Source organism: Phyllostomus discolor, chromosome 1 (assembly GCF_004126475.2).
Source record: "Phyllostomus discolor isolate MPI-MPIP mPhyDis1 chromosome 1, mPhyDis1.pri.v3, whole genome shotgun sequence".
Lineage (NCBI taxonomy): Eukaryota > Metazoa > Chordata > Mammalia > Chiroptera > Phyllostomidae > Phyllostomus > Phyllostomus discolor.
In genome coordinates this window covers 211808858-211833574 of record NC_040903.2, presented here as the reverse complement: position 1 = coordinate 211833574, position 24717 = coordinate 211808858, and the positions used below count along the sequence as shown (strand labels likewise).

General features: G+C 58.1%; 1 protein-coding gene across 3 annotated transcripts in view; it reads left to right on the top strand.

Annotated features, from left to right (window-relative positions):
- Positions 1-13868: 13868 nt before the first annotated feature.
- The window catches only part of CLMN (calmin), a 96130-nt gene continuing 85281 nt past the window's right edge, over positions 13869-24717 (top strand). For all 3 annotated transcript variants that reach the window (XM_028506928.2, XM_028506927.2, XM_036013708.1), the window contains exon 1: positions 13869-14031. In XM_028506928.2, the coding sequence (XP_028362729.1) occupies positions 13950-14031 (82 nt within the window). In that variant the 5' untranslated portion in view covers positions 13869-13949. The remainder of the gene's footprint in view (positions 14032-24717) is intronic.

Genomic DNA, 24717 nt, shown 5'->3' with positions numbered 1-24717 from the left:
GGACGGCAGCCGGGCGTGAGGGCAGGCCCAGGGGGGCGAGTCAGGAAGCAACTGCAGTAATCTCAGCAAGAGATGAGGATGGCAGTGAAGGTGGGTAAAATAGTTGAATAATGGAATTTTTTCCTTTTTTTTAGGTAAAATGGGCAGGGTGTCCCCGGCAAGGTCAGAGTACCCACATACTAAGTCTGGAAGACGGGATTTGGGGGGAGTGAGTGTGATGGGAAAGGAAGACGAAGGAGCTAGTCCCTGGGGGATACCCCAGTGGGGCTGAGCGTGTGCACCGTGCCCAGTTCCGCCACGCCACACTAGGAGCTGCGGGAGGGTCCGTCCTCAGGCAGCTCCAAGCCTGAGCTCACCCCTGGAGCCTAGGAGCTGGGCAACTTGGGAGGACTCTGACCTGGAGCCCGGCCAACCTGGGCCAGACCCTCCTCCCCCACCACGCGCCTCCCACCACTACCCGTCGGCCGTGCCTTTCCAGCTGGACAACTGTCTCTGAGTCTCCGTTTCCTCCTCCGGGAAATGGGGGAGATGCTACAGCCTGGCAGAGGGGACGCTCGGAGAGTTAGAGAAACGGTGTGATGCGCACTCAGAGGTGCTCGGCCACCTGCACTTGGCATTGTGGGCTGACACAGTCACCCCAGCCCGCAGCGCTGGAGCCCCGTTCTCGTGCATGGTATCAGGCAGATTCCCAGGGGTGGGCCAGGGGACTCCCCGCACCCCCTGCCCGGCCTTCCTCCATGGTGGGTGCTGCCTCGGGCGGGCCCGGGACGTCTGGTGGCGAGGTCAAGGCCACGCTGCCCTTTGGAGTAATTGAAGATGACAACGGTATTTTGTGTCTCGGGGAGACGGGCGGAGATCAAAGGCGGCCCGGAGGAGCTGCTGCGACAGGCAGGAATTCCCCGGCAAATGCCACCAATTACCGAAAATTGGCTGCAGTTGTGGCCATTACTGAGCAGGGCAGGCTGGCTTCTTCCAAAGGGCTGCGGGGCGCGTTGCTGACAGCGGTCCCCTGCAGGACGGGCTCGAGGGCAGAGGGCTCCAAGGGCTGCCTTCTACCCACCACAACGCTGACGTCGACGCAGATGACTGGCCCAGAGACCAGCAAAGGAGAGCCCGGGGCGCTCTCTGGGCAAACAGGAAGCTGGGGTCCTGGAAATACGTGTGGGGAGAGGAACTGAATGCTAGTGACCAGCGAGGGAAATACAGGGGGGCTCAGGGCTCTGTCTGGCATCAGGTACAGTTGGGCCTTGGCAGGGAGGTGGGTATCAGCCCTCTGCCCTCTGCTGCTTGCTGCCCGGAGGGCACAGCTGTGGATGCTGGGCCAGGGCAGCCCTCACGTCGGGCCTGAGAACAGAGCATAGGGGACCTCCACAGAACACAGGACTCTGAGCGAAGCTATGGGCCCTGCTGCTGTCTGATGCCCACTCACTGCCTTTTTCTCCTGGCGATGACTTTGGGGAGAGGGTTCTGAGGAGGATGGGCAGCCAGGGAGGGACCCCCAAAGCAACATATCAGAATTCCAGCGGGGACCAGGGATGAGGGGAGGGGACGGTAGAGGAGCAGCCTGCTCCTTCCAGAGACACTTGATGTCATGGAAAGGCCACCATCGTCCCAGCCATGGAATGTCACATGTCTGAACTCTGCCTGCAACGCTTACGAGCTGTGTGACCTCCAGCAAGCTACTTAACCTCTCTGAGCCTCAGGTTCCCCATCTGAAAAGTGAGGGAAATAATATGGACATCAGAATTGCAAACTGAGTCATGAAACTATTAACTGCTGCTAATGAAAGGCACAAGGCTGTCATCTGCTGCTCGGTGACCTGAGAGGGGTCCCCACGTTCAGTGTCCCCAAGAAACACGTATACCGCTGTCTCTGCTGTCACCCAGCTGTTAATGGGGTTGGATGCATCATCCCCAGAGGAAGCAATAGAATGGCCTGGCGTTAAGATGCTTTTGGCTGCGAGCAACAAGATGCCTAACTGGCAGTGGCTTAAACAATGAAGATAATAACTGTCTTGGCCAGCAGCTATGGGGGACTCAGGGGACCTCTTCCAGGGTTGGTTTAAAGCTCAACACACCAAGAATTCAGTTTCACATTATACCCTCGCCCTCTGCCATGTCCAACCTGTTGACTCAGCTGGGGCCCAGTGCCGGGAAAAGGCAAAGCCCTCTTTTAAAAAGCAAGACTACAGTACTGTAAAATGTATTAAAATATAAAATGGTTTTATTTGCTATTTTGTGTCGTGCTTCCTCAGAAAGGCCCGCAGGTGGCTAGGGGGTCCCCGCCCTGTGACTGGGCACGCTGGCCGCTGGGCTCCTGTCCCCCCAACCACAGGACAGATGTTCAGGACGAGGCTGGGGACTGGAGCACCAGGGGCTGGAGAGCAGGCGGCCGAGACCCCTCCTAGGGAGCAGGAGGCAGTGGGAGGCAGGACCACGTGTAAACTGAGGCTCCCAGGTTTCGAGTCTCCCGCACCCACTCCACTGTGCCATCAGACTTCACTCACAGAACACAAATTCAAAGAAAACATTATTTGGGGGTTTAAGACTGCGGCCACAGAACATTAAACCCCAAGCAAGAAGGGGGCCCTTCCCGGCAGCTGCACTGGCTGCACGCCCATGAGCCAGCCCACCCCCAGCCCGGCCCCCACTCTGCACTGGGCACCTTCGTGGGATGGCACCCCAGGTGGGAAGAGAGGAGGTTGTGCCCACAGCCTCTCACCCTGTTTCAGCTCGCTCCCAGGGGCCAATGAGATGAGAGAGAGATTTTCACTGTCATCTCATTGGTCAAATGGGGGTCACGTGGCTACTGATATCTACAAGGGAGTCTGGGACCGTGAGTGTCTAGAATTTTGAGCTCATGTAGGAAGAAAGCAGCTGGCAGCAGCCACTGTGTAGACTAGCAATTTTCAACCTTTCTGTGGCACACCAAAAAATATACTTTTTGCCCATTTGACAAATAAAGTAGCTGTAATTTTGATTCTTTCACATTGAATGGCTATTGTTGTGTTGACTGTTGTTACTTTTTAATTTGACGATCTAAGGGAAAAGAGGTCAGTGCCCCTGACTACATAGTCAGGTATTGCACGTTTTACAGATTCTTGCAGCGCTCCTGTTGGAAATCACCGACCTAACAGAAGGTGGTGCCCATCGGAGCACCTGTGTGGGCCTGGCGCAGGGCAAATGGCCGCTGCCGGGGTCGTGCCCATGGGACAGTGCAAGATACGGGGCCCGGTCCTCACATCAGTGACAGTCATGCCGCCCGGATCCTCCTGCCGTTGGAACCGGACAAGGATTCAAGGTTGACGGAGGCCTCTTTCCAGAAGGTGTTTCCTTCCATGAGGAAAGGGGTGGGTCCTACAGACACTCGGCGTTGTTAGTGCTCACAGCAGCCCGTTTCCCAGACGGGAGCCGAGCCTCAGAGAAGCTAAACTGCTCACCCGTCTCGGGTGTCCCCAGGTCCAGCTGAGGTCTGTGTGGCACCGAGTCACAGTGGCTGTCCCCGTTTGGGGGCCGCAGGTCCAAAGGGAGCACCCGGACTCCCGGGCATCCCCTGGTGACACTGCCTGCCCCCAGGAGGGCCTGGTGTGGAACTCCTCCATGCGTCCCACACTCCCTGGGCCCTACAGAGGGTTCTGCTGTTCCTCCGAAACAGGGTTAATGTGGATTCATGTGGAGGAGTCATTTTGGGGGCCAACGAGTTACCAGATGCTGGCACACGGCATCCCCCTTATTCATCCTGAAAGGTAAGAGGCTTTAATTTTTGTTTTTCTTAAACCATAATGGTCCCGGGGGCAGCAGGACACGTAAAATCAAAAAGAACTCGCAGGCAGCGTGCAGACAATTCCTAGTTTCCAGATGCACAGCAGCCGGCCTCCGGAAGCAGCCCTCCTCGCCGCAGGGGCTGCCAGAGACACTTTCGGTTGCAGAGCATCCGGCACAGAATTAGCCAGAACTCTGCCTTCTCACCTGGGACCTGTCGCCGGATTTAGCAGCTTTTAAGAAACAATCCCCGCCCCCCCCCCCCCCCCCCCCCCGCATCACTGCTGGTTAAAAGGAACATCAATTTTAGAGGAAAGGTGTTACTGAAATTTGGCCACATGGCCTCGCTGGAAAAGGTCACCCTTTCTCAGAGTGTCTGCCTGCCTTTCTTTCCCAAATTGGGCACCGGTGTGTGCAGCCAGCCTTTCCTGTTGAGTGGCCAGCGTCTGCCCCCTCCCAAGGCCGCAGGCCCTCCCGGCACAGACATCCAGTGGAGGAAGGGTCATTCGTACAGACTTGTGGGTCGGCAGTGTGGTTGCAGATTTTTCTGGTACTGCGGCCTCACCTAGAAGCTCTGGGAAGCATGGGAGCCCGTCCCTCCAACCACAAGCCCCCCTCTTGCGAGGTTCTGTCACGGGCTGTTTCGTTTCTGTGTTACTTCAAACACCAACCACGTGCCTCCAGCAGTCTGCACTGAAGCGCGGTCTTAAACACAGCACAGGCGTGCGACAGGCTTAGTACGGGATGGATCTTATGCCGTGTCCCTTCCCTCTTGGCCTTGGGGGCCTGGCTGTCTCAATAACTGGCCTCATCCCCTGAGCTCGAGTGCCCTGACCTGGTCCCCTGCAAACCACTGAGCTCACCCTCCTGGGCTTGGGAGGCTGGGCCTGGAGGCGGGGGGGAGGGGCTGCAGAGGCCAGCAGAAAGGACAGGCTGCCTCAGTGCAGGGGTCTGGGCTGCCCTGAGTTGCTCTGTGACCTTGGAAACCCCTTCCCCTCTTGAGAATTGGGCTGGGCTCCCTCTGACATTCCATGGGAGACGTGGCGGCTCGCAGCCCACGGGAGTGTCACCCAGGCCGCTGCAGCTCTGCCCCAGGGCCCAGTCACTCCAGGACAGCCCCTTGCTGGCCGGGAAAAGGCAGGCTCCTTCTTCACCCCGTCAGCTGCCTCCATCCATATTGTCCAGGGTCAGCACCCCAGGCCCTCCAGCCCCAGCTGCCGTGGGGGCAGCCCCCCAGCTCCAGGGCTCCTTCAGCTCCTGCTGCCCCCAAAGCATCCACCTCCACCGGACAGGCAGGAGGCGGCCCCGCCCTTCGGGGATGCGGAGTTTCACCGTGGGCAGGGCGGTCTGGGGACTGCTGAGCTGGATGGATCCCGGCGCCACCTCTTGCTGGTGGCTGACTGTGGACACAGACCTTCCCTGAGCCCCGTGTTCTCATCCACTTGATAGAAACATCAGTGCGTCCGACCTCGGTTTCTCACGGGGCTGGTGGGGTGTTCGAGGTTCTGAGGGGCCATGCGTTCATGACAACGGGGACAGTGAACACCAGGGATGGCTAGAGCCACTGGGATCCTCAGGAGGAAGGCGTGGCGGTGAGGGTTGGGTGGGGTGGGATTGGGTGGGGTGGGGTGGAGGAGCCTTGAGCGACCCACGGAAGAAACCAAGAATGGAGCAAGCAGAAGGTGGGAGGGCACGGGGTGGCCGAGACACAAACGGTGCCATGAGAACAGTGAGTTTGGGGGTGTGGTAAGGAGGGCCCCCAGCCTCCCAGAGACGGTCCAGACGGTCCTCTGCCACAGGTGTGCCTCCTGCTCCCCCAGGGTTTCTTCCCTCCCTCCCTCTCTCCCTCCCTCCGTTCCTCCTCCCTCCCTTCCTCTCTCTCTTTCTCTCTGCTTCCTTCTCCAAATACTCATCAGTAATATTATTCCCGGCCACTGTGCTGGGCACGGTGAGCCCAGCCCAGCCTGTGGCTGTGCAGAGAATCAGGGAAGTGGGAGAGGAGGACAAGGGACGAGTCACTGTGCAAACAGTCGGTTGCCGTGGGGTGAGTGGCGTGAAGGGCGAGTTCAGGGGCCGGTGAGCATGTGTGGCAGGCGGGTGCTCCCTGTGTGGGGTGGGGTGGGGGCGGGGCAGGGCGCAGACTGCTCAGAAGGCAAGGCCATCACGGTTCCTCCCCTCCAGACGCGGAGTTTATTCCCTCACGTCTCGAATCTGAACTTGGCCAGGGCACTTGCTTTGGCCAATGGACATTAGCAAAGGCGGCACCAGCAGCGGCTTGAGAAGCACTTGCAATTCGAGGCTTGCCCTCTCTGGTGGCCCTCGGAATCCTGAGATCGTGATGGGACAGGCCCGAGCTGGCCTGCAGGAGAGGTCACACGGAGGAGGACGGGGGTGACCCGCCCACCGTGCGCTAACAGGCAGCCCAGGAGGCCGTGCTCAATTATCTGGCAGCCAAGGCGCCAGCAGACACGTGAGCGAGTGCCGGTGAGGCCAGAGCAAGACCCACCCAGATCAGCAGCCACAAAGCCACGAGCTACCCAGTGACCCTGCCGTGCGTCGCTACATTTTTGGGTGGCGTGTTACACACCCAAGGCAAACTGATACGACAAAGGGCTCCCACATGAAGGGAGGTCGGGGCTACTTCTGAACACCTGGTTGGAATTAACGGGGGGCAGACGAAGAAAGGACGGCGGGTTCCAGGCAGAGCAGACTGTGTGTGCAGAAGCCACTTGGCGGGAGGCGGAGCTGCACTTTTATGCTGTAACGCTTCACTGCGCGCACACCCAGAAAAACGTGCACCCTGGTGAACTGTCACACAGTGAATAAACACGTGTGTAACCGGGCCCAAGTCACAGTCAAGGCCAGCACCCCAGAGTACCACCGCTTAGGTCCCTTCCACACCTCCCTCCAAGGCTGGCGGCTGTCCTGACTTCTGCAAGCACAGAGAGGGGAAGGGTCGTTGAACTTCTCACTTCGGGACTTCGTAGATTTTAAACTTTTTACCAGCGGAACCCCGCAGCCTGCTCTCTTCGGTGTCTGGCTTTCTTTACTCCACGTTATGGGTTCAAGGTGCATCTGTGTTGCTCTGTCATCCTCGTTGATGAATTCCATTATTTATCTGTTCTCCGCCTGATGGACATTGGGGCCATTTTGGCTATGAAAAATAATGCTGCTAGGAATACTGAAACCCACCCTGTGAGGAAGATAATACGGACCTTTCTGTCCCGTGCAGACAAGCAGTGGAGTTGCTGGATTGTGGGGTCTGCATATATGTAATAAAGCAACTCTCGAGGAACTTAAGGAAGAGGTGTCTTGAACAGGGCAAGTGTGTTAGGGCAGAAGAGAACCCTGCCAAGGGTGTGGTCCGGAGGCTGTGATGGCTGGAAAGGGCAGGGAGAAGCCAGGTGGTGACAGGCTCGGGTGACAGTGACACTGGCTCTGTGGGCTGCGTGAGGAATAGGACCGGGAGCGAGGGAGCGGGCAGGTGGGGTGGAGACGGTGGCCTGGACCAGGGCACTGCGGAGATGGAGATGCAGGGGTGGCATTCTGGTCATCTGGTGCTGCGAAATACACCTTCGTGGGTTAAAGTGGCGGTGCATTTTCTCCCCCAATTTGGGATCGTTTGGACCCTGCTGGGAGGTTCTCCGTGCGGGCCTCTCGTGCAGCTGTGGTTGGACAGTAGCTGGGGCTGGAGTCATTCAAGTTCGGCCGGACCGAAGATGAGCTCCTGCTCCGGATGAGGTGGCTCTTCTAACTCCCACCCTGCACTGGGGCTGGGCTGGCTGGAGGGGCTGGGCTTTCCCCCTCTCTCCACCCCCCACCCCCACCCCCACCTCGTGGCTGGTTTGGCTTCCTTCACAGCGTGGCAGCTCGGAGTCATTGGCACCCGGCTGTCCCCAAGCGAGGATTCTAAGGGGCCAGGACGGATGCTGCAAGGCTTCTTATGAGCCAGCCTCCAAGGTCTCAGATCACTGGGGCCACCGCACTTCCGTGGTCAAGCAGGTCATTCAGGCCAGCCCAGGTTCAAGGGAAGGGGAATGAGACCCTCCCTCTTCACATGAGGAGCAGCGTGCGTGTACCGGGAGGCAAGGCTGAGGATGACGGCCGGCTTTGGACACCAGCCCCCGAGGGTGGCCTGGAGATCCGATAATGTTGACAGGACCTGCTGGATACGTGCTCAAGTATCTGGTAGCCAAGGCGCCAGCAGACACGTGAACGAGTCCCGGTGAGGCCAGAGCAAGACCCACCCAGCCCTTTCTGCCCTTGGACCTACACTTGCCATCCATTTGAACAGTATGAACAACACACACATTCCCAGCAGAGCCACGCCAGGCCTTCTTCGCAGAGGTATGTGACGTCATTTGAGATGCCCGGGGTCAGAAGTGAACATACCTCCCAGCATTCCACGCGAACCTCAGAAACCTGCCTGCGGAGGAGGGAAAAGGAGAGAGGTTTGCATCCCTGACTGAGCAGGGAAAACCGGCCCCCGGGGGTGGATTGGCTGGACCTACTTCCCAGGGCATCTCCGACATGACCAGTTCCACTTAGAACCTCCCTGAGCCAGTTCCGAAGGGTCAGAGGCTGCTGACGTGGAACAGAAAGATCAGACTTGACGTCTGCACAATATCTGGGATCAAGTCCCTTCTCTGCCCATCTACGACCTGCACGACCTCGGGGATGTTACTGAAGTTCTCTTTTGTCCTTTGTTTCTAACAAGTCAGGTCAGGGTGACAATAGTACCTCCTTCAAGGGGCTGTTGCGAGGATTACATGAGAGAGTGCAAAGCGCTGAGCACAGCCCTCAGCAAGCAGCGCATTCTCGGTGAGCGTCACCTGCACAGCAGACACCGGGCACGCTCACACAACCCCTCTGGTGAAACCGACTAGCCCGTGCAGGGAGGTCAGCCCAAGGACCTGGCCCCGGGGATTTCACTGTATCTTTTCTTCATCGAGCTGTGGATTTTACATCACCCTACCTGGGATTACCATCAACAGAGTCTGCTTTTGACTCTGAAATGTTTCTCTCCCTCTGCATCCTGTCCCTACCCCCATCTTTACATGGGCCAATCTCTCTCCCTTCATGGGGAAAAATGTTTTTCTCATTTGCTTTCCTGCAAAATGTACACTCCCTGGTGTTCTAATGCCAGGAAAAAACCCCAGCAGGGTGTCTCCACGGAAGCAGCCTTTGGCTCCTCAGACCCGGGGGAACTGAAGCGTTTTCCCTGCGGAAAATGGCACGTCCAGGGCTCTGCTTAGGGAGGCAGGACTTTTCAAACCGCCCATCAACACCTCCACTCACCAAACAAAGGGATGACGTCCCAGAGGACACGTTACTATTTTATACTACAGGTAACCTCCCAAGTTCAGGGGTAGCTTTTCTTCTGTGTGTGGTTCATTTTATGTCACAGAAATGATCTGAATCTTACCGAAGAACCTGGCTGATGTATCTCTTCTCTGGACGGGGCGCCTCCTTGGAGGCCGATTCCAGGTGTTGTCCACTGTTGGGCCCTAGCCCTGGCCACAGGCGGGCATTCAACCGGTGTGTTAGGGGCTGTGTGAGGCCAGGCGTGGGGTGAGTCTCTGTGCTGTGGTGCAGCCTTGTGACGTCATAATGCAGACCCTTACCCCGGAGATGATCTTGGTCTATATGAAGGACAAACTCTTTTTCTTTAAGTGTTTTTTTAAAGATTTTATTTATTTGTTTTGAGAGAGGGAAGGGAGGGAGAAAGAGAGAGAGAGAGAGAGAAACATCAATGTGCAGTTGCTGGGGGTCATGGCCTGCAACCCAGGCATGTGCCCTGACTGGGAATCGAACCTGCGACACTTTGGATCGCAGCCCCCACTCAATCCACTGAGCTACGCCAGCCAGGGCTCTGAAGGACAACCTCTTAATTGGATTGAATTTGAAATTCCTAGCAGTGTTTACATGCTGATGAGAACTATGACTTTAATGGAGCCAAGACTTTAAAACAGAAACGTATGAACATGCCCATGGGTAGGGATGGCTAGGGTCAAACTGGGGCATCAGCCTGCACCATAGCTGCAGGCCAGCCATGCTGGGGGTTGAAGTGCATGGGTAGGACGTCCGATTTGGCCTTAGTCTTTGTGCCCTGGGGCAGCTGCCTGAGCAGACTTTAGTCCCTCTAAGGTGACCCCTGCCCACCGGCCTAAGGAGGTCGTGGGGAAGACCAGAGCAGCCCTGGCTGAGGAAGGGCTGTCCAAACCCCAAGGGGCTGGGCACACAGAAGGGGCCATGGCGGCGTCCCGAGGAAGTGGTGCCTCCCCGAGGGGAGCCCCTGCCACCACACCCTCTCCTGGAAGGGGCTGGGAGTGTGCACAGGGGATTACCATTGTTGTTCTCATTCTTGAAGGGGGGCTAGGATGTAAGGCAAGAACCGTCCGTCCAGTTTATCTGCCCGAGGCCTGCGGTCCCCACGCGCAGAGGCCGGAAGTGCACCGGGCCAGCCTCTCCGGAATCCCCTCCACAAGGGTGGCTGTGGGAGTCGGGGATCACTGAGGCTCAGACCAGGGATTCTCTGTGATCCTCTTCCCGTCCTTTGGCGGGACTCAAGTTTTAAACAAAGACACGGATTCTAGCAGAACTGGGCCACTTCAAGAAAATCTGTTTCTGGAAACTCCCGGGAAACCAAGCCTTCAGACAGAGCACTTTTTCATCCCTGAAATAAAAGTGCAGAAGAAAAATAGTGCTGCCCATTCATGCAAGAGGGCCAATAACCTGACCCCCCTCGGGAGTCACACGCCCTCTGGCCCAGGAGGCTGTACCCGCCGGGGGAAGGGGCACAGCGCAGCGTGGGGCATGCATGTGCTTTGCCGGGGGCCAACAGGCGAACCTGTTTTTGATCGCCTTCACAGAAGTTTACTTGGACGCAGGACATGAGGGTGACTGTCTGGTATTGGGTCCCTGCTTTCTGAGTCCAGGCCTCCAGAGTCATGCATGCATGCATTCATTCGGTGTCGAGACCTCCGTCTCTGCCAGGCACCGTGCCGAGCGCGCAGACAGAGGAGTTAACGGCACCCAGCCCTGTTCTCAAGGAGTTCACAGTTTACGGGGGAGCCATCAAGCAAACGTGATTACGATGCAATGGAGAAACGGGATCTAGTGGGTCATGGCTACTAGGAGGTTGTACCGAATGTTATGAATTGTGCAAGGCGAGCAGCAGCTGGGCAAAGGGCTGTTGCAGAAGGTTCTCTTGAGCTGGACCCCACCGAGCAGGAATAAGCAAGGAAAGGTGAAGTGGAGGGGGCAGCGGAGGGGGAGGGTGTTTGAAAGGGAACAGACTGAGCAGGGGCCTGGAGGTGACAGGGTGTGGCCAGGACTGGCAGGAAGTTCATCATCACTGGGTCAAAGGGTGTAAAACCAGGACTGATGGGCCAGGAGGTGGCTCAGAGACCCATCAGGGAGGGCCACAGCTTAGAGGCCAGCGCTGGCTCGGGCTATTCCACTTTAGAGCGGCCCTAAAATTCTCTTCACACCTTGATGCGAAAAAAGCAGTTCTTTAGAGCCCCTCAGGCGGGTGATCTAACGTCTGGTACACAGCTGGTGCTCAATCAGGGGTGATCGTGGCTCCTCCCCTCCAGGGAGTTGCTACTACCTGAGCGATGTTCCCCACAGATGCAGCGATCCACTCACAGGAATCGTCAGACTCACGGACAGTCTGACAGCTGTCGGAGGGGAGGGTCATGGGGGGCGAAAAAGGGGAAGGGATTAAGCAAAGAAAAAACCTCATAGACACAGACAACAGCGTGGTGATGACCAGAGGGAAGGGGGTAGGGGAGGCAGAAGAGGGTAAAGGGGGATAAATGGTGATGGAAGGAGACCTGACTTTGGGTGGTGAACACACAGTGCAATATAACAATGACGTGTTGTAGAATTGCACTCCTGAAGCCTATGTACTTTTATTCACCAATGTCACTCCCATAAAGTCAATAAAAATTATATTGAAAAAGGAATGGCCATCATTGCATCGTAAAAAATGGCCTGTCCCTGCAGCTGACATCCGCACCCCATTGCTCAAAGCCTTCGGTCCCCTGAGACCTGACTCTTGATGGAGAGGAAGGCTCACTCTTCTGGCTCTTGATTTTGGAAAGAAAGTGACTTTCGGCCTGACTTTACCCTGAGGCAATTGTGGGAAATAAAGTGTAGAAACGGGCATGCCTAGCAGAAGGGGCAGAAGTCAGGAGAGCACATGCCGGGGCTCCCATGAGCCCCACAGGCACCTCGGGGCTCCGCTGGGCTTCCTGACCTGCAGGTGAGGGCATCTCCTGGAGAGAGCCGAGAGAGGTTGAAAAAGAACCTACTGGTTTTCTGTCTGATGGTAAAAATACGTGCTCGTGATGGGAAATGTGGCAAATGGGGAACAAAGAGAGAGAGAAAAAAAGCAATCGAGAGCTTTGTACCTTGGCCTCATATTCCTGTCCACCCTTTGGATAAACGTTCCATCACAGTGCCAGCTCACACGGCGGTGACGGCCTGTCCTCGGCTGTGCCCCTGGCACCTGGGAGAGGGCAGCGCACAGGGAGCCACCCAGGTCCTGATCCCGATGACACCTGTCCGAGAGGCTGTCCCAGAGGCTCCCTTCATCCCCCTGCTCGGCTCCAAGGCTCCAAGGCTCCAAGGCCAGGCCTCAGAGACCTCTCCTGCCCTCTGTCCCCACCCCAGTTACTTATCCCAAGCTGCTCTTCTCCCTGGAACTAACTAGCATTTGTAATTACCTTGTTTCCCTGTGTGCAGGCTGCCCATCCCCTCCCCCCGCCAGTCCTCTCCCCGAGGGTCCATCCGCTCACCTCAGGCCCTGCAGCAAGGGCCCAGGGAGGCTCACTAACGGGGCCTTGGTAGTTATTCGTTAGGGAAGGAGGAGCCCATCCATCCAGGTTGCCAGTATTTCACTAGAATGAGCACAGCGATGAGGAACACAGCCCACGTTTACATGCTCGGTGAGCTCGAGCCATTTTCTTTTCCTCCTGGAAGATCCCATGCATAGGCCGTTGTGCGCTCGTGAGTGTGTGTGTGTGCATGCGCCTGCTCCCGGAAAGGGTCACAGCCCTGAGCTGAAGGCTGGACCCTCATACCCCCCACTCATTCCTCAGCCTTGGGCAAATTCCACATCTCCAGAGTCACTTTTGCCCTGTTTGTAAAACCAGTAAATACCTTGCCCTAGGTTTGTGGTGAGCCCCAAACGAGATAAGATCCCAGAACTCTCCAGAGCGAAAAGACACACTACCAGAGAGGCCCACACTCATTTTCAGTAAAGCCCGGGACGGGGTCGCTTGGAGACTCCATGGCCCAGGACTTACTTGATGGGGCACCCTAGCTCCCCGGGAGACCGCTGCCTCTCTCTCCCCCCAGAACCTGGGGCCATGTCTGCATTGGATCCCAGCAGAAAAGTTCCCAATATCCAAACTCAGGAAAGAGGTCCTTTTAGCCACCCCACCCCCGAATTTGGAGATAGGGGGGAGATAGAGGAGAGCCTCGCCCAACTCCATTTCCACACTCATTCGCCCCCTACCCAGGCCCTAGCCTCTCCCAGAGGTGCCCTCAGCAGCGGATGGGCACCGAGCGCTCAGCCCCTCCCCTCCACAAGGGGGGCTGCCTCTCGGAATTGCGTGGGGACAGGGGACAGCGTGTGCGTGTGTGTGGGAGGGGGTCACCCCCGGGACTGGGCCCGAGGGACTGTGCTGGGGATGGGGTGGGCCCTTCTGGACGAGGTCCTGGGACCCACAGGCTCACCCCGTGGTTGCGTCATCCGGCCCGCCGCCCCCTGAGACATCACAATCTGGGGGTTAGGACCCCACGCTTCATCACCGCCTGTCTGCAACCAAACAATCCACCTAACAAACACCGGGTGTGGGGGGGGAGGAAAATCGGCCTGAGCCCAGCCTCCCTTCCCAGCCCTCCCCTTGCCCCCCGGGGCCTCCGCCCCCAGATGGGGGAGTGAGCGCGAGACCAGGGCGCCCGCACCGCCGCCCCGCGCCAGCCAGCTGCCTGCCCCCGGTGGGGGCGGCCCGAACACGAACACGCCCGCCCCGCCTGCGCCCCGCCCGCGCCCGCCGCTCCTCCCGCTCCGCGGCGCCCTCGCCGGGTGCGTGCCGCTCGCGCGCCCGCCCGCCAGGCTCCCAGCGCCTGCCGCCCGCGCCCGGCTCGGCGCCCCGGCCCTTCCGCCCGCGCTTCATGGCTGCTCAGGAATGGGACTGGTTCCAGCGCGAGGAGCTCATCGGACAGATCAGCGACATCCGAGTCCAGAACCTACAAGGTAACGCTCCCCAACCTCCCGGGACAGGAACGCCGCCGGTTTGGGGTCGCTCCGTACCGGCTCCCACACTGGGCACCTCTGACCCGCGCCGCCCTCTGCCCGGCCCGACCTCGTTTCGGTCACTTACCGGGAGGAGGAGGGGAGGATTGAGGCACCCGCCCCCAAACCCCACAATCGCCGGCCCCGGGGGTGGGGCGGCACACGTGTGTGTGTGTTTGGGGCCAGGGTCCCATTTTTCTCCCTGCAGGACGTCACGGCTCTCCTCCAGCCATGGCTGCGAGTTTGGAGAAGTTTGTATGTGGGCTCTCGGGGTGGCCCAGGTCACGGAAGGGAGAATAAAGTCCCACTCCATGTGCGTGTGTGTGGGTTCGCACACTCCCTAAATACCTCTGAGGCTGGGGGAATTGAATGGGGCGGCGCCTCTGCGGGCAGGCTGGGCGAGGGGGCCGGGGGCTCCAGGGGGGCTCGCTCTGTGAGTTTTAGAAGGGCAACCAGCCCAGGGCGGCCACTGTCTTCCAGGAGCTGCCCCTCCCCTAGCCCCGGGCTAGACTTAGGGGAGGGCAAGAGGCCCCGCCCACTGGGACGCGGGGCGCCGGGAGCAGCGTCTACCTTGAGACCAGGTGAAAGGGAAACTCTGTGGCCAGCGCCTCTGACAAGGGCTGGGGGTGGCTCCAGCCACAGATGACGTGCATACGTCTTTTAAAGCAGTTTGTTCATTGTGGAAACTTAGCACAAACGTATTTCAAAGGAAAAAGTCACCCCCCATCACCTCCTAGCCCTCGCACCCACCAAAACAAAGGTCCTTTCCCCGGAGGTGTGTTTCTGACCTCTCTCTTTCCTACGTGAACTTTGCCGAACTGGACAGAATTCCACTTCCGGTCCCTCTTCTTGCCCATGGACCTGGGCAGGGCGAGTGACTGTAGCAGTTTTCCCTACAGACTTGGGTTTCCAGAAATTCCCGTGTTGGGGGTGGCCCAGAGAAGTTGGGAGGCCTGGACACGGAGGTGCGGGGCTGTTGTCACCCCCAGCGCCCACCCCCAGCAGTTGACACGACTCCACTGCTCTGGGGGCAGGGAGCCTCAGCAGCCAGGGAGCAGGCTGGGGGTGGCCGAGCCGTCAAGTTTAAACATTACACCCGGTGGAATGTTCCCTGGGAGCCCACGTGGACTTGCTCCGCCCCTAGGCTGGGCAAGGACAGTGGGGCAGAGGTGACCTGGAGAGGAGAGGGAGCCGGCCGCACTGGCCAGTAGGAGCTGAGTTTGCTCCCTGCTCCCCGGATCTCCTCTGGCTGTGATCTGTGTAAAAGGAGGAGGATCAGGCTGCAGATGTTGAGAATGATTCCTTTTGATGATGTCTCATGCCTGGATCCTGTGGCCTGAGAACTGACATCCTATTTGAGGGGTTGGGATTAGTATCTTTTGCTGAGATGGCATCTGGTTTGGGCTGCCAGGGGTGTGTGTGTGTGTGTGTGTGTTAGGCAATTAGTGGGTGTTAATAAACACACTCTGACCAATTCTTGGTGCTGCTTCCTGCATGCCCCTCAGATCAGCTCCCACCGTAAAGGAGATCAATTTTTGTAAAGGGATGTTCAGCACTGTGAGCAGTTAGTTACACCCAGAACTGTGAGAGAAGGCTTCACCCAGTGGGGATCATTTGAGATGGGTTCTGAAGGTTGGGTAGGAGTTCTCTGAGTGGGCTCCGGGCTCCCAGCTCCCAGTGAACTGTCTTCATTTTTAGGCAGTGCCAGTTGCGATTTCAGCATCAAAAGCTTTGCCATTAAAAAAAATCAATTTATGTATCTACATTATATTGGGTTGGCCAAAAAGTCTGTTTAGTTTTTTCCATCGTGGCTCTATTCTAGTAGCACCTAGTTGTCTTTAACTTCATTTGGTACAATTTTTAGATTGTATTGTGGCAGCTGCCTTATCAGCGTGCGTTTAAAAAGACTTATCAAGATTGGTGAATTTTTGTGTAGCTATTTTAATATCGAAGATGGCAAAAACATAGAACATTTTTGGCAAATTATGCCGTGTTACTTCAAGGAAGGTAAAAATGCAACTGACATGCAAAAGAAGATTTGTGCAGCGTATGGAGAAGGTGCTGTGACGGATCGAATGTGTCAACAGTGGTTTGCGAAGCTTCGTGCTGGAGACTCCTCCACGGTCGGGAAGACCAGTTGACGCGGATAGTGATCAAATCGAGACCGTTACTGAGAACAGCCAGTGTTCTACCACATGGGAGACAGCTGACACACTCCAAACATCCGAATCAATAAAGATATTGGTGAAAATGAAAAAAAAATGGGCCTTTTATTTCACAGGAAAAACAGGACTTTTTGGCCAACCCAGTATATATTATATATGACTACATACGTGGCTATAAAACGCATTCACCCTAAGGATGAGCCCAGTACTTTGTAACATACGGATACACCGTTACCTGGACCAAGATGCAAAAGATCCCTGTAACCCTGGAGGGGCGCCTCGTCTCCCTCCCGGTCAGTAGCGCCCCCAACGCACACACAAGGCCACCACTGTGCGGACCTCCGTTGCTGCCGTTTCGCCTCCAGAACTCCCTGTACCACTGAGTTGAGCGGCGTGCCCTCTTTCAACTGGCCTTTCTTGCTCTGCGTGACAACGAAGCAATTGGCCCGTGCCCTTGCTTGCATCATCAGTACTTTTGAGGGGGATTAGAAAACTGCTTTACTGAGGTTTAATTTACGTACCATAAAACTCACCCGTTTTCAGCTTACAATTCAACAATTTTTAGTAAATCTACAGAGTTGTGCCAACGTCGCAACAATCCAGCTCAGCAGCGTGTTTGTTGCCTGCGAAGGACCCCAGGCCTTTGCACGTGGGTCCGCCTCAGCGTCCAGTCCCGGGCCAGCCCTGGGCGTGGTTCCGTGTCATCGCTGAGGACCCGTCCACCACAGATGCTCACACTGCAGTTATGGCCGTCAGGGAGAGGCCTTTGGGCTGTGAGGGGGAACCGGCTGTCGGTCCTACTGGCCATGGCTTTGCTGCCCTGCCCGGTGTTGCTGAGAAGAGGCCAGAGGAGGAGGAGGAGGCAAGGGCAGGAATGTGCCTTCTGTCTATCTCTGCTTTCCCCTTGGCTTCCCTTTCTCGTGACTGGACGCTTAACAGACATCTTCTCCTTGTGTCTGTGATACTCAGGAAGTCCCAACCAAAGGGCCAAGTCCAGAAGGCACCCACGCCAGCCATGCTTAGATGAGAGCATCCGCCCCACCGGCGGGCGGGTGTCAGTGGGCCCTGGACGGTCTGGACCGTCAGCTCTGCGGGCTGTGCGGGCCGTGGGCGGGGCCTCATTCCTCCCAACTCTGCGCGGGTGGTAGTCCCAGGGGAGGTGGGAGGAGTCCAGGCAGGAGGGCTGTTTCTCCAACCGTGAGCTTACTCGAGCACAGGTAGTCACAGTGGTCATGGTGGTGGGCGGATGGGTACAGAGGGGTTTCGGGATTCTGCAATTGTGGGGACCGAGGAGGAGACCGCCCAGCCTTTGTGGGCAGGCAGTGGCTGCTGTCGTGATCAGCGGGTCCTGGCTCTCCCCAGAGAGCCTGACTCTCATGGGCCTGGGACCCTGCATTTCAGGGAAAAGCGAGCCCATGACGCACCTATATCTCTACGCCTCTCTCTCTATGTATGTGTTTGCATTAACGGGGAGGTGTGTTGCCCTCTGCTCAGTTGCTCATCTGACCCTTTTTCTGTGGTCCTGAACCATGGGGTCCTGGAATCCCTGTGACTGCAACTGAGGTCATCCCCAGGGAGTGCTGGAAGGAAGACCTTGTGGCCTGTCTTGGAGGCCAGAGGAGCCGGGCAGAAGGCATGGCCTCTCCCAGGCGGCTTGCCACACCCCTGCTGCACTTACGTGGGCGGGTGGAGTCCCTCTTGCTGAGTTCACTCCGGTGGTGCATAAAATTGTTCATAAACGAGTGACTCTGGTGGACAGCACTGGGTGTCCATCTGGGCCAAGGCTGCCGGTGCCGCCCTCACAGTGTCCCTTGCAAGGAAACGGGGGTGGCACAAGCTGTTGGCCTCCTCAGAGAGGTGAAAGCAGAATCACAGGATGTGAGCAGCCTCCCCCCCCCCAGTGGCCCCTGCTTCCTCGGAGCCACGTAGGATGGAACTGAGGACAGAGGCGGTTGGTGAACCGATCTCTGCTGTGGGCAACAGGGGCTCCGGTGCCTCGCTGATGACAAGGCCACTTTGGCCGTCTCCTCTCCCTCTTGGACTTGGCGTAGCGTCCAGCTGGGGCCACTTGACCGCCGGTCAAAGGGTAGTGTCAGGCCGGGGTTTGGAAGTTGCTCCCGTGTCTGTAAAAGCCCCTGCCACCCCCCAAATTCTCAGCCCTTCTCTGCTCACGTTAGCAAACGTGTGCTAAGCATGCAGCCCCCTGCTGACACTGGGGGATGCGAAGTGGGTTCTTGTTCCTGCCTTGAAGGAACGTGAAGCCGTCACGGGCACCCGGCCAGACTGGGGCTCAGAGTGCCACTTCTGGCAGCGCAGACGGCGGTCCAGCTCGGGCCGTCTCCTGTTGTCCTGGCATCTGTCGTCTGTGATGCTGTGAACCTTGACCTCGTTGTGCGTATGAGAGCACCCGGATCTGGAGGGGGATGGAGGTAGGTGGGGCTGAGCAGATGCACAGCTGTTGCCACCGCTGCTCTGGGGGAGAGCCGTGAGGGCGTGTCGACGGCCACCAGCTGAGCCCTGCTGGCTGGTGTCCCCCCCCCCACCCCCGCAGTGGCCTCTCTACCCCTGTCGCGGTGTCTCCTTGAGAATTTGTCAGGAAGCGGTACTGCCTGGGGTTAGCAAACAGGAACTGTGTTTTGGGACACTTGGAATTGACTGCCAAGCAGAGATGGTGACAGTTAACCTGTCTGAGAGCAGCGTGGGTGCCCAGGGCTAACCGCGTCTCTTTTAATGCCACCCACAAGGCTTTGAGGTTGGTGCTTGTTGCTGAAGCGGAGAGGGGAAATGACTTGCCCAAGGTCACGGACTTGTAAGAGGAGGTGGGATTTGAACTCAGGCTGAGCCCATGCATCCTGGTGCGCTTGCTCTGTGAATCCCGTAAAAAAGCTGGTAGCCTCGTGGCTGGGAGCTGGGGAGACCTCTCCGAGGAGGGGCTTTTGGAATGGGACCTTGAGGGCTAAGCAGACACGTGACTGTGTGAATTTGACATTGCCCGTAAGATGAAGGAAAGTGCCTGGGGTAGCCGGGAGGCAGGCTCAGGCAGAACTGTGCCTGTGTGGTTGAAGATCGGCCCCTGCCGTTCTTCAGTGGACCGCTGGCTCAGAGCCAGGCGCAGGCCCTCTTTACGGATGACCACACTCCCTCGTGACCTCTTTGTGGCTCTGGGCCTCGCCTCACCTCCTCCATGCTGCCCCCCACACAGCCACCCAACACACGTCCCTGCTCATCCCTTCACTGGGTCTCCATGGTTAACCCATGGGCTTAGAGCAGCTCCTTGGACTCATAACAGCACCATCATCCACGAATGCCGAGATGGGGAAAAGGTTGCGCTGCCCTGGCTGGCAGGACCAAGTCCAAGGCCCTTAGCCTGGCCTGCCGGGCCCTCTGTGGTCGAGTTGGGGATGCCACACCAGCTTCCTCTCCCACAACTACCCGCCACTCCTCCCGGTCCCATGCTCATCCCTCCTGATCTCCGCCGCACACAGGAGCAGGGATCGGGGCCATCGCCGTGGCCGAAGTTATCAGCCCCCAGAGCAGAGCAGGAGCCCGGGCGGCCGGTTCCTGCCTCTCCCTCACCTGGCTCCCCCTCACCTGGCTCCCAAGAGCGCGGGAGGTTTCTGGATAAAAACCAAAGAAAACCAAATGCAGAGGTTTCGTGTCCTCCAGGAACTTGCTGCCTACCAGGGCCCTGCCCCGGGCCGTGTGCTTGGCCCCGGGCCGTGTGCTTGGCCCCACTCCAGAGAGAGCGAGAGTGACTCACCGTGTGGAACACTGCTCTCTGTCCCTGGCGGGAGTCAGATCATAACTTTGCGTTAGCTCTGGGTTCTGCCCACAAGAGCCATGTTCTGTCCTGCTCCATCCCTCACCTGGGGTGTGGGTCCTTCTCCAGGGGCCTTGCCAGGTGGAGCAGGTCGTGTGGGTCGTGCCAGTGGGGAAGCCACAGCCCGGACACAGCTTATGACGTCCTGGGTCTGGGTCCTGGCTTTGTTACTCGCCCGCTTGGGATTCTGGGAAGTCTTTCCCCCGTGCTGTGCTTCAGTTTCCGTACCTACAAAAGGGGAGGGCAGGACTGTCAGGCTCCGGTGGGTGCCCCGGAAGGTGCTGTGAGGACAGAGCGTGCCCACAGAAAGCCACCGCGTCCCAGTTCCTGGCTCTCGTGGGCGGGCGGCCAGTGCGGGCCCCGGGTGCCGCTGAGCACGGCCGGCTGCGTTCCTGGGTCCTTTTCACCATTGGGTGCTGGCGGCTCGCTCCCTTGTCCTGCGTAGCAAAGGTGGCAGTTCAGAAACTCGGCTATGAAACCACATATCGGTAAATGGTGTGCATTCTTTTATTCTGGGCAGGTCAGTTTTGGTCTCGGTGCCAAGCCCAGGGAAGGTGCGGGACCCCTGCTCTGACCCAGCCAGGCGCCCAGGGAGGGGGGCTCCTGCCTTGGCCCGTGCGCATTTGTGCCGAGGAACTAGAGTGTTGGGGCTCGGGTGAAACGGAAGCCCATCGCCTGAGTAGTTAGAGAGGGAGGCCCTGGGTCCAGTGGGCAGCCGACCTCGGAGGTTCCACCACAGAATCGCTTGTCAGCAGCCAGGGCTTGCATTGTTGACCTTGAGCCTGTGGGAGGAGGGCTGCCTGACCCTGTCCAGCACCCTGGCCAATGGAGCGAGAGCTCCGGCATTGACTGTAGGACCAAACAGCTGAGGCAGTGGGCAGGGTCCCGCCCCACGAGCTGTAGGTTGCACCTGCGCTGCCTCGGAGGGAAAGAGCGAAAAATAAAGGAATTGTCTGTGTAGTGGTGGAACCATGAACAGTAAACTCCCTGTTCCCATAGAAACCTTTCCTCACTTCCCCCGCCCCTCCCTGCACTCTTTAAAAAAATTGTGTCCATCACGGAAGGACTTGGGAGCAGCACATCCAAAATCACAGCTGTAGCTTTAAAGAATTTTTGCTGTTTTTTTCCCCTCCTCATGGTCTGTCTCCTTTACTTAATGTTTGTTGTTGCTGTTTTTTGAACATCAGAGCAGGGATTGGTAAACTATGGTTTGCGGGCCAGATCCAGCCTGCTGCCTGTTCTTGTGAATAAAGTTTTATTGGGACACAGCCGTGTCCGTTTGTTTGCACGTTGTCCGTGGCTGCATTCGTGTTACAGTGGCAGTGTAGTTGTGACAGAGAGGTACCCGCAAGCCCAGGAAGATTTACTGTCTGACGGGCTCTTTCGGAACATGGGAATCCACGGTGCTTCCTTGTTTACTAAGCTCCGCCTCGGGACACACGACGAGGAGGGGACCTTGTGATGACCACAGCAGGGGATGCTTGCTGCACGTGTGATGGGCGAGCCTTATTTTCAGAGGCCGGCACGTGCTGGGGGCGGGTCCTGTAGCTGATGTAGAAATGGACTCGTGCACTTGGAGCCTGGCCATTTGGTCAGCAGCCGTTACTGAGTCTTCCCGCCAGGGAAGACACGCCAGGAGTCCCCAGGTCCCAGAGGCTGAGCCATCGTGAGACACTGTGACGAGGGTGTTGGTTGGGACTGAGGGTGCCGCAGATGGGTGGGTGCTGCAGGGGCAGGGAGAAGGGAGGTCCAGTCCAGCTCTAAGAGTCGGGGTGGGGCGGCAGTGGGAAATCAGTCACCACAGAGTCGGGCAGTGTGACACCGGGGAGCAGGCAGCGTGTGGCGGCGGGTTCTTCAGTAGCACTGTGGCCAGGGCGGGGGGTGTAGCACCTGGAAGTGCGTCCCAGAGGTGGCCCCCACAGGTGACACTCCCCTTTCCTTCTCGCTCTTCTTGAGCCCCGCAACCCCCCACTCTCCAAGAGATTATGGTTCAAAGCCCCTGAGGAGGAGGAACAGCCAGGCGGGATCTGGGGAACTTGCGGAAGCCCTGGGGTCATTCTGGCACCTACCACCAGGCCCTTCGGCTGCTGGAGGTCTGGGGGCCTGATCAGAAGGCCCTTTAGGGTTCTGACAACATCACGCCCACTGCTGCCTGCCTCTCCCGGGGCTCTCCATGCGGGCAGGAGCCTTTGCGATATTTATATCCCTCCCCTCTTTTAAACTATTTTCATCCTGTACGGCATGACACACTTAAAGAGCAGCGTCCTGGGGCCTTCTGGCTGGGAACTGGGGCGGGGGGTGGGGAGGGGGCACGGACATGACCTGCCAACGTGGCGGTGAAATGACTTAGCCCTCAGATGGCATCGTCCGCTCACCGTCCCCTCGCCACCCGTGCCCCGTCAGCCCTGGCCCTCAGTGTCCCTCTTGCACACGCCTTCCCATCCTCGCCTGCTGTTGGGCGCATCCTTGCTGCCAGTAAGTAGCAGGGAGACCACCGTCTCCCTGCCTCGGTGCCTCCATTCCTGCCTCGGCCCTGCCCCCCAGAGATGGTTCTCTCCCCACACCCGTCTTCTCCCAGGACGCCCTACTGTGTGCCCTGGCCCTCCCTTCTCCTGGCCTTCCTGGAGGGCACCAGACCCAGCTGCACCCAGACGTCTTCCTGTTTCCCCCACAGGCCGTGCCCTTTCTTGTCCCTGGACCTTTGTCTGCAAGGCTCCTGCCGCAGGGAATGACTGTGACCGCGCACCTAGGGCGGCCTCCCAGAACCCCACCTGCGCCCGCCTGGGTGGATTTCACAGCAGCCTCCCCTGGGTGCTGTGGGGCCCACTCCTGAGTCGGTCTCGGAGAGTAGTAGGTCTTCACGACCTTTCACCAAATTGTTGCAGGCTGAGCAACAGCCCCCCAGCAAAGTCCACATCCAACCCCGGAACCTGGGGAAAGGGGCTTTGCAGATGCAGTGTAAGTGAGGCGTCCTGACGGGGGTGGAGCCTGGATCGCCCAGGAGTCTGGTGGATTTATCACGAGTGTCCTTACAAGAACGAGGCAGGGGTGGGCAGGAGATGCGCCGAGGGAAGCAGAGGTCAGGGGGACACCACTGCGGGAAGGGGCCCTGAGCTGAGGAAAGCAGGCTACTTCTAGACGCTGGAAAGAGGAGGAAATGGAAGCTCCTTTAGAGTCTCCAGAAGGAGCACGGTCCTGCCAGTAACTTTGATTTTAGCCTGTCAAACCCAGTTTGGACTTCGGAACTAGAAGATAAGCAGCTTTTGTTGTGTGATGCCACTGAGCATGTGGTCATGTGTCACAGTAGCCACAGGAATGAGGAAATGCGAATTGCAGTGGCCCCGGTCCTCTCCCTCTGGGAGAGGCACCTGGAGATACTTGCACGCCTGGATTGCCCGCTGGGTTCCAGGGGTCTGACGGACACCCAGGGTAGGGGCATCGAGCCTGAGTGGAAGTGGAGACCTGGGCTCTCGTTGCAGGGTTGTGGAACCCCAGCAGGCTGCCCGACAAGGGGCAGGAGCGGGGGCCAGCTGGGCCACCGGAGACTCTGTCCAGCCGTCCTCATGCGGTGGTGGCGTGATCTCAGACAGACACATGCAGGGCTTTGAGCAACCAGGAACCAGTGTCACCGGACCCAGTCTGTGCTCGGTGGTCCTGGCATGAAGACGGTGGCACCACAGTGGCCTCTAGGTCCACGCCCTGTTGTGCGGACCCTGGGACCCGCCTGCCCTGGCAGCATCACCATCTCCACTCTAACCCCCGTGTGCTTTCCGAGTTCACACCCGCGGGCTCTGGAAGCCAGGCCAGAGCGCTCGTCCAACCCGTGTGTTCTGGACAAACGGCCTTGCACTCGGTGTGAAATGTCGAAGTCACTTAGCAAACGAGAGTGTTGGCTTGTAGGCCGTTCCCGACATCTGGTCACATGACGCCAAGAGCCAAAGGCCAGACAGACAAGGTGTGAGAAACCGAACTTCCCAGAGGGTAGGAGAAGAACCCTAATTGTGCTTCACCACTGAAGCACGGTCGAGTGACGCCGTACCACACCCCTGTCATTTCATGCAATTTCATGAACTCCCCTCCCCTCTTGGTGGAAGGTCGGCCCGTAACCTTCCCTGCTCTGGCTCCATTGTTGTCTCCATGGTACTGAGTGTATGAACACAATATTCCTTTCTCTGTCTACTTATTTTTATAAAACACGCATGCAGTGCAGTCGGGTGGCCCCGTCATGTCCCGAACAGGCAGCGCCGTGACGACGACGGCAGTGTAATGGAAGTCCCCCCGAGCGGTAGCCTGGCCCCTTCGCCGGCAGGCTGACTTAGCCAAGTCCCGCCTGGAGTGACGGGCGGTGATCCGGGGCGCTGTCCTTGGAGCCTGAACGATACAGGGCACAGGTTGTGAGAAACTCAGTGCGGTCGGGGGCCGTCTTAACCGGTTGTAGGGGGCCGAGGTCCTGCACGTGGGGGGTGCGGGGATGGGGAGGTGACCGCCTGCTGTATGTTGCACCCCATCTCCCAGGTAGCCCCCGTGTTGGGTGTTATCCATGCCCCCCAAAACTAAGGCTGAGCTAGAGCATCCCATGTGCCAAGCTGCTGAGTTAACAAGGGGTGGAGCTGCCAACCAACATGCAGTCGGGGAAGAGGGGGTTGTGAAGAGGGGGGCTGA